This window comes from Dipodomys merriami, unplaced genomic scaffold (genome assembly GCF_024711535.1).
Source record: "Dipodomys merriami isolate MVZ:Mamm:240054 unplaced genomic scaffold, mDipMer1.0.p SCAF_2, whole genome shotgun sequence".
Taxonomy (NCBI): Eukaryota; Metazoa; Chordata; class Mammalia; order Rodentia; family Heteromyidae; genus Dipodomys; species Dipodomys merriami.
Genome location: NW_027203381.1, coordinates 99,903,766 through 99,913,519, shown reverse-complemented (window position 1 = coordinate 99,913,519; position 9,754 = coordinate 99,903,766). Strand labels below are relative to the sequence as shown.

Sequence of the window (9,754 nt, the reverse complement as noted above, 5' to 3'; positions counted from 1 at the left end):
CACCTAAAATCTAGCTCTCCATTGAAATAAATGGAAATTACACCCTAGTTATATAAAATCAATTTAATTGTGAATGTATCAATCCAAGTTACTCAAGTGGCTGAGATGTGAGGATCATGGTTCAAAGCCAGCCTGGGAAAGAACTCACAAGTAAAGCTGTGACTCACATGGTAGAGTATTAGATTTGTGCCAGGAAAAATAGATCAGAGACAATGTGTAGACCCTGAGTTCAAGCCCAAGAACAGAATTAGGAAAAAAGAAAAAAAGGAAAAGAAAGGAACAGAATTAGGAAAAAAGAAAAAAAAAGAAAAGAAAGAAAGAAAAAAATAGTGAATTTATAAAGCAATATTCAACTGTTCTCCATATTTTAATTTCACAGAAAAATATACACATTACACCATTAAATTTAAAAAAATAAAGCTACAAAAAGCAAACACTCCTACACATAACACTCAATGTCAAGTATGCCATCCACACACCAAAATGGAGTATATAATCTGTTTGAGGCAAACTATAGGACTTTGTTATATTGGCAGCCAGTTTAAAAAAGAGACAGAGAGAAGCAAAGAAAAAAGAAAAGAGCACTGACAACCAATAGATGCTTTTACAGGTTAAATCTTGTTGAAAGTAACTTACCCCCTCAATACACTTTGATTTATTTAAGCTCACCACATTTCCCTTAAATACACTCCATTAACAAGTGATAGGCTGTGATCTTAAGCTCCAGGCAAGACATGAAACACAATCTTTCAAGAACTTCATTCATTCTCTGACCAGGTGTCTCCAGCACACCCAAGTTACTGGTTATAACCCTTTTAGGTCTGTAAATTTTTATTTAAATCAATAGTGTTGCTTTACAACAGCACCCTGTCATTTAATCACTCTCGCAGTCCAATAACTTCACTTGCCTCCCAAGTTCAGATTCACAGCATGAGTGAAAGCTATCAGAGGAATGGTTTGAAAAAAATATTTCAATTTAAATAGCAGAAAGCACCCTACAAAGACACCCCTTTGCCAAGACTCTGGCAAATAAAATAGATAAGCAAAAAAAGTTCAAGTTTATAAAGATCATCATTGATATAAGTAGAACTGAAATACAATAAAATAATGCAATGAATCAGCTTGGCTCTAAGAGCCTAAATATTAACCCTCAAATATCAATCTCAAGTATGAATCCTCAAGTATTATTTGCTAATCAGACCACTACATATGCTATAATGATCCACCCACCCATACTTCTCCAAATGAAAACAGCATGTGCATGCAGACAGGACCCATTTTCATGATATCCTATTAGGGTGCCCCTATCTTTAATCTACAGCCATGATAAAATGTCCCAGAATATACAAACTCAGCTCAAACAGTGACTAATGACTATTAATCCCCCTATCTTCAGTAATCTGCCCTTCCAGTCATTTATCACAGTGACACTTCACTTTACACACGTGAATAAACTTTAACCGGGAAGGTGAATCAACAAAACTCTCAAAGGTATCTGAAGCTGTAAATTAAACAGAGACAGAGCAAAGAGAGACAAATAGCTCAGATCTTAATGTTTTTTGATTTGCATCCATAGCTAAGGGGCGGGGTGACTGTTCAATCACTCAGATATGCAAACTCAAATGGGGAGGGGGAAAAAGCTGTTTTATGGAAAAGAGAAGCTGGAAGTGAGGAATGGTGGCCCCAAAGAATGTTTAATGTCTGGATCCATCCTCAATATTGTATACATGAGCTCCAAGGCTGAAACTCAGTTTCTGTCTTCTTCAAAGGAATAACAGTTTAATGAATTTCTTATTGAGTTTACTTCAAATGTTCCTTGTAACTTTCTACCAGGAACCACATCTCCTGGGTTTAAATTCTTTTAAGGCGTTTTATTTGCTGTCATTTAGCTGATGTGGGTTTTTCCTTTTTATTTCTTTCTCATATTCCATTAACTATTTGGCTTAAGTAAAAATTTTAAAAAAAAGGTCAAAGTAGAAAGGATCACCATAAACCACACAAAAAAGCTCAAAGTAATCTTCAGAATAATTTCATAATTATGCAAATGGAGGGATTGTAACCTATAAGTCCTGATGGTACTTGAAGTTGAGTACATGACTATAAAATCCTCTGAAGTCCAGGGGAAGAGGGAGAAGGAGAGGGAGAGGGGGAAGGGGAGAGAGGGAGAGAGGGGGAGAGAGGGAGAGAAAGAGAGAGAGAAGGAGGAGGAGGAGAAGGAGGAGGAGGAGGAGGAGGAGGAGGGAGGGGGAGGAGGAGGAGGAGGAGGAGGAGGAGGAGGAGGAGGAGGAGGAGGAGGAGGAGGAGGAGGAAGGGAGGAAGGGAGGAAGGGAGGAAGGGAGGAAGGAGGGAGAGAGAGGTCTTTTAGGCCTGAAATAGGATCCGTGATTGAAACCAGAATCTACCAAAGGACAGACACAAAAGCAGAGTCCTGGCTCCGTTCACCTATAGTAAAAGTTCTGGAGTGTAAGAAAACTATTTCCAAGTGTGGACACAGTGCCAGTGCATACTCATATGCCAGAAGGTTCCCCTTGCAGCATCTTTCCAACACTTCACATGGAGTCTCAATACTATTTAATTAGTCCTAGAATTCCTAATTCAGCCTTCTGTTCTCCCTCGCCTCCTATGATGACTCCCAAGCAACGAGTTCACTGTTCTCTTCCAGATACTTGCAATCGCCTGTTTTCTTTCTAAACCGTCAGTCAGTGGCTAGTTTATATCCTTCCAGGAGGAGTTATTTCCTGAAGTTTCTTCAGAATCGGATTTAATTACAGACTTCAGTTACATAAAACAACTACTAAATAACTCCTTGTGCTTGAAAGGGGAGGGGTGACTTGGGGGACCAGATTCTGGAATCCGGGGGAGTTTCTTGGTCACAAATCCTCCCGTCTCCGCGGCCTCCCCCCCCCCTCCCGCCCCAGCCCTGCAGCTTCCCCCAACCCCATTCCGGCTAGGTAGCAGCCCTTGGATAAAATTGGTTTGCACTCATCCTGGGGACCCTAGCTCACCGCCAACCACTGCCTGCTCCCCAGTCTGAGGCTCAGACCAGCTTTTGCCCCAGAGTAAACTGGGCGTGCCCTGAACTTGGCAAAAGGCAGAGATCAGAGAACGGGTTTGGGGAGGACTGGGGGAAGTTGGGGGGGATGGAGAAAAGAACCCCAAAATATGAAGTCAGGGCTTTTTCTCCTAAAAGTTCTGCAAGGCTAGAGCCCCTCGGATCTTTGAAGGGAGAGATCACCAAACCACAGCTCTGGGTTTGACTGAAAAGTGGAAAGGGGGCCCGGCGAGAAAAACCAAGGATGAAGGAAGATGTTAAGTTACCTGAACAGAGACATATTAATCCAAAGAGGTAAAAGTGAGCAGGCTCCGCGATCATTGTCCTCGGGTAGGTCCTGTGTACTGTCTCATGCCAAGGAGAAGCGAGGAGAAATGGGTCCCCAAATTTAGGAAGCCACACACCCTACACACAAAGGCTTAATATAAGCAACGTGGGTCAATCCGCCCAGAGTTTGCAGGGGCAGTTACTTGTGGACCTCTCCGGAGAGACGCTTGTCAGTGTGTCTTGGAGCCCTTTTGCCAAGGAAGAATTCCAGGGTTCGGTTTCCTCTGGCCTCCGGGGTTTCGGAGGACGCTCAGTTACTTCCAAAGCTCATCCAAAGCGAACAACAAAGAGCCGAGGCAGAGGAGCAGGAGTGCGGCTTCCTGCCTCAAATCGTCTGGCCGAGACTCCCCGCGTGCGCCCCCACGACGTCTGTCCAGAGCCCCGCTGCGAGGGCCGGGCGGGGCGACGGCAAAGGTGGGGTGTGAAAAACAGATGCAGGAGGTCCCGAAAAAGTGCTGCTCCGTCTTAGCGGCGAGTTTAGTCCACCGCTGGGCTCTCCCGCGCTCGCTCGCGTGCCGGGCAGGCGATGGAAGTCAAAAAGGTAGCAGCAGGTCGGCAGGACCGGCGCGGGGTGATGGGGTTGCGCCCGGGTGACTCCGCGCACTGGGGGCGATCGCAGGGGCGGTGCGGCGACACAGGCTGCCTGGGCGGGTCCTTGAGCCCATCCCTTGGTGGGGAGGGAGGATGCAGAGGGCACTGGGGGAGGGGGGAGCGACTGGGGGGACAGTAACAGTCCCTCGGATTCACACGCGCCCTCCGAGCACCTCCAACCCAGGCGCTGTACCCAGCATTGCCCGGCCCTGGTCCTCCTTCCACTGGGGCGCGCGCTCAACGCACCCCCTCCAAAGCACCGCCGGAGCTCAAACTTCCTAAGGGTGGCAATTGGCACCCCTGGCTTCTGGTAGCTGCAAGAGAGGGAGTCCCCGTCCCCACCCCTCCCCACCTCAAAACCTACCCCCGCGGATGGCGAGGGGCGTGGAGGATGCTCGCGGGTGGGAGCGACCCGTCACCACCGTAGCTTAGCAGAGCTCCGCCCGGAGCAGCAGCGTCTGAAGTTTCAGCTCTCACGCCGTCTCCACTCCGGCTCAATTGCTTGCGGGTTTCCCCCAACGTCCCCGAGGCTCCCAGTTTCCTCCCTCTTCCAGCCCGGCACAGGAACACTTAAAGGGGCCGCGCGATCCTCTCGGAGCCTGTGCTTAAGGTCTCCAGGTGTCTGTCAGGCAAGTTCTGCTAGTTTACGTTTCCACCCACAAGCCAGGGTGCCCAACTGCGCCCTCAGGTGAGAATCCAACTGCTCTGGAATGGAAAAGCAAGCTAAGGAGAACTTAATCTTGGTTCCCTCGCCACCCCTCTCTCCCCTGCACCTTTCTCCAAATGGAACCTCCCAGCCAAAGACTTCAAAAAATCCTCCTGGTCCAGCTTAACCTCTTCCTTACTGCCTCTAGGAATTTGGAAGAAAGTCCCAAATGGATCCACCTTCACCTTTATCCACATTACAACATTTAAAAATAAATAAATAAATTAGGATAGAGGTACTGAGAGAATTAACTATATTATAGGTGACTACTTTTACAGCATTCCTTTCCTTTTTTTAAACTGAAGTTGTTCAAGGTGCTATAGAAAGGCTATCCAAGAATTAGGAGATTTAGGATTAGGCCTTAGGCTGGTTTCATTACAAGTCTGAAAAAATCTCCTCTCTAACTTCATGACTGAACACCGGGGAGGCAGTTATGTATAAGACATGTCAGGGTAATATTTTATCAACCCAGTTTGCACTCATGAGATGATTTAGCCTTTCAAAAACAGTGGGCATGGTCTGCAAAGCCCACACTTGAGTTATTAGCCCTGTGACCATGTGAATTCTCTTAACTCTGTTTACTCTGTGAGGAGTAGGAGTGGGGAGGGGACAGGACTATGGAGCAAAATAGTGTGTGTGTGTTTGTCTTGGGGTTTGAACTCAGGCCCTGGGTGCTGTCCCTGAGCTATTGTGCTCAAGGCTAATGTTAATACATTTATGACTTTGGAGTAGTTAGATATAATTAGAGTCTCCAGAATGTTCCTTCCAGAGCTGGTTTGAACTGAGATCTGATGATCTCAGCTTCCTGAGTAGCTAGGATTAAGGTTATGAGCCACCAAGTACCCAGCACAAATTAGGATTTGGGGGAGTTTGGTTTTTTTTTTGGTCCTGTTGCTTGAACTCACGGCCTAGGGGCTGTCACTGAGCTTTTAAACTCCAGGCTTAGCTCTCTTACCACTTTGAGACACAGCTCCACTTGCAGTTTTCTGGAGGTTAATTGGAGGTAAAAAGTCTCAGGAACATTCCTCCTGATTAGCTAGGTTTACAGCTGTGAGCCACTGGGGCCCTGTTCAAAGTAAGGTTTTAAAAAAGAAAATAAAACAAACCTGGAACATCTGACAATCTTTCACTCACTTTGCATTCTATTAAATAAGACAAAAATGGACAAATACACATGCGGAAAGCTTAGCAAATGGAAGATATTGGCAACTTAGAGCAATTCTTTTTATTATTATTTTCCATTCATTAACAAGTTGCTGTTTATATACAATAACTATCAAATAATTATGTAATATCTTTGCTTCCAAAAAGGAGGATGTGAATCTTTTTCATACTTTCTTTTTTTTGGGGGGGGGGAGAGTAGCGGACAGTGGGGAGAGGGTAGTCCTGAGGATTGGACTCAAGGCTCATGTACTGTCTCTAAGCTTTTTGTTATTGTTCAAGGTTCATGCTCTACCACTTGGGCCACGGTTTCATTCCAGCTTTTCTTTAGTGGTTAATTTGTATGTAAAAGTCTCTCCGGCTTATCTGCCTAGGCTGGCTTTGAACCTCAATCCTCAAATCTTAGCCTTATGATAGGATTGCAGGAGTGAGCCACCAGTGCCAAGCTGAATTTTTTTCTATATACTCAGGACTTCTCTGTATTTCCTTCTTTAAAGTTAGTGCATTTATTACTCGATTTTAAAAGTCAAAATGTAAAAGCATGGTGTACATTCATTTGTTCACTTCAGGGTACAGTCAATAACCTCAGAGCCATGTTCTGTGGAAAGAAAGTCTGGCTAACAGCACCTATCTTTGAAAGTGAAAGATAGTTAATCCTGAGAAGGCTGACTGAAAATTCAGTAAACAGGCTGGAGATAAGAACTCAAAGACTCCAACCAGAATCTTTTCAGCAATAAAGACAAGAATGTGCAGCAAATGCTGAAAGAGCCAGGTTGATTCAGTTTTTCTGGAAGGATATTTAGTGAGAAGCATAGAATACAAGTTTTTCTAATAAGATTTTTTATTGTGAATCTACTTGTTTGGACTAAAATGTGCTTTTAAAATAATCTTACTCAGTAATAGGAAATAAATAAGCTGAAGTTTAGCGAGAAACAGCAAGAGAGAAAAAACTTTAAATTCTCCTATCATTTAAATGGATTTTAAATTTAGAAATTATCCTTCGTACTGGATATATGCTTCATATATGCTGCTAGTATATGCTAGCCTATACTCAGTCCAAAAATATATACTTGTTGAATGGAAGCCATATTAATACTTGTGTTTATTTCCCAACTTGAGCAAACCACAATCACCCAATCCCCTTGATTCCAACCCTAGAGTTAAAATGACTTCCGACAAACACATTAATTACAGGTCAGGACCTAACTTTTAGCCACTCCCCTTGTCAAGATTTTCATCGTCAGTGTTGAGTATCACCATCATTTGTGTGGCTTGTTTCTTTCTCCCACATTCTCCAAAGGGTACCTGTATTTTCTCCTGTCAATTATGTCAGTAAATTTGGAATCTGAAGATTTCTACTCAGCAGAAAATCAGGAAATCTTGCATAACAAGTGAAAGTCAACCTACCAAAGAATTTTCATAATTTTTTTGTTTCATACCCTAGCTTTTGTCCATGCCAACAACTTCTTTTTCTTTTTGTTTGGTTTTGGTTTTGGTTTTTTTAGCTGTGGGGTTTGAACTCTGGGCCTGGGCACGGTCCCTGAACTCTTTAGCTCAGGACTAGCACTCTACCACTTGAGCCACAGGACCACTTCCAGTTTTCTGGTGGTTAATTGGAGATAAGAGTCTCATAGACTTTACTGCCTAGGCTCACTTTGAACCATGATCCTCAGATCTCAGCCTTCTGGATAGCTAGAATTACAGGTATGAGGCACTGGCACCTGGCCCATGTCAACAAAGTCTCATGGAACAACTTCTACAAGTAAGTAAATAGTGCTGATAGTGAAAGATGCAAATGTAATCCTATGCTCTCAGCCCCAAAATATCTTACTACAGGGAACTACTCACTGAGTAAAACAGACTAGAGTTGAATATCTGAACTGTAAGAGCAGAGCCATTGGAGGTGAAATGAGTTTAGAACATCCTTGGAGACAGGCTTATCATAGCTTGCAACTGACCATTAAATTAGCTAGAATCATATATAAACCATTCAATATGTCTCTCTGAGTGTGTGAAAATGTAAATATGTATAATTGGTAGGAAACATATTCAAGTCAGGTCTTCTGGCCTTAGTTATGGCATGAATGACAGAACTAGATTCATTCCAGATAGCTGGAAGACAAGGATCAACTGAAGGAAAAAGTGTCATTATTTGCACTCAGAACGTTAAGTCAATCACAGTGACCAGGATGAGTGGTGCATTTTACAGTTCCATTTACAGACTTCTGATCACATTTTTACAGTCAATGAAATTCAGATTCCCTAGGTGTAATAGTCTCATGAATAGAGATGTTTTCAATGGGCAAAATTCGAAAGTAGTAGTGACCTTTTTTTTTGGTTGCTCTTAGTGGGTTTTATCTTTTCAAGAAAAGAGAAAATGCAGGAACAAAATTCCAAGGCAATGGTCTCTTCAGGGATCCCAGATGAGACTTCTTTAGGTGAGGAGGAGCAGAATAGAGTTCCTAAGGAAACTACAAACCAGATATCTGCCTGTCTTCCAACAGAGCCTGGAATACAAGCCACCAGTCCCAGCAGATTTGGTGAACAGCCCTATCAAGTAGTACACACTATGGCTATGCTAAACATCTCTGAGATACCTACCACCCTTTAGGGTACAACAGCTAGTTTAGCAATTTTTATACCCAATTGTCGGATAATTTTGATATCTATATTAATGGCCTAAAACAAACATTTGAAAGTTTTCCCAAGTGTAAGGATATGGATCCCATATCAGAGAGTCTTACAAAAAAACTGATTCTATTTGGTGTCTTTCAGAGGTAGGGGGCACATTTTTAACAACATACTTTTGGTTTTGGGAGGGCTTTATTTTTTGTCCCTTCAGAACAGGTAATGACTTGCTCCAAACCAGAAAACCAATAAAGGTTCCTTGGGTTATTTATCTTCGTTTAGTTAACTATTTAAGTCATTGTCCATGAGGACAGTACTCTCAGCACAGAGTTTTATAGAGCCTCATCAGTCTCACCTGATCATGTACTTCAGCCACAGTGAGACCTTCTTCTAAGGCTTATTAGAAAACATAAACTAGGTGCACTGAACTTCTCTATGGAATTGAGTTTTCTCTGCATGCCTTTAGTGTCTCAGAGTTTTGGGGACTTTGTAGATATTCAAAAAACAAGGACTGTTTCACTGAACTTTCTTTGATATGACCTTGGGATGTTAAGTACCAGCAACAAAGACTTGTTAGAATTTATACCTTTAATGTTAACACAGGGTTAGTTTTTGAAGATAGCAAAAGAGGACACAGAGAAGTAACATTACTTGGGGGCACAGTTTGGGGCCTTCTAAAACATTATCTAGTTCTCACTAAATTTTGCTAGCCTAATTTGAAGATTAGGTTAGGAAAATAAATGATTAACTCTTAAGTTCCCATGGCTCAGAAGCCATGGAGGTTATATTTGAACTCAACTTGTTTTAAAACAAAGTCCACGGTAGAACAGGCTTGGGAAAATTCAAATTCACCATATTTAAGGGTTCTCCAATGTCTTTAATGTGCACATAAGCATTGTGAGTTTTTAAGGGAGGATGTATTTGAGAAAACTTGGGTTTTTCAGTAAACAAGTCTGTCTTACTGTCTTACTGTCTTACTGCTTACTGTTATTGTGACATTATCTCTCTGATGATTCACACCTGGAAATTAACTGTATATGGTAATATGGCATTACTTGGCAGAAAATATGTAGCTTTATTTTTTGAGAAAGACCATACATTGAATAAATTGTAATTGTGAGTTGTTTTTTGTAAAGTACTGTAACCAGAAGGATTTTGTTAATCCAAGTGAGATCAAGTCTCTCCTTTCCAAACTATCCAGTGGTTTCTCATTCCATTTGAAGGAAGGGAGTGTGTATCTTTGCAGAGCTCTGCAAGGTGTAATCTAAGCTGGTCCCCATCATTTCTGA

At 42.6% G+C, this 9,754-nt stretch overlaps 1 protein-coding gene and 1 pseudogene across 8 annotated transcripts in view; one reads left to right on the top strand and one right to left on the bottom strand.

Annotated features, from left to right (window-relative positions):
- Robo1 (roundabout guidance receptor 1) overlaps positions 1–9,754 on the bottom strand; it is an 820,976-nt gene that overhangs the window by 373,233 nt on the left and 437,989 nt on the right. For 3 of the 8 annotated variants that reach the window (XM_070030455.1, XM_070030459.1, XM_070030460.1), the window contains exon 1: positions 3,319–4,275. The exons of the other annotated variants lie outside the window; for them this stretch is intronic. In XM_070030455.1, the coding sequence (XP_069886556.1) occupies positions 3,319–3,373 (55 nt within the window). In that variant the 5' untranslated portion in view covers positions 3,374–4,275. Of the gene's footprint in view, positions 1–3,318; positions 4,276–9,754 lie in introns of those variants that run through there. 8 annotated transcript variants of the gene reach the window in all.
- Positions 3,906–9,754, top strand: part of LOC138832630 (large ribosomal subunit protein eL8-like) — a 79,429-nt pseudogene continuing 73,580 nt past the window's right edge.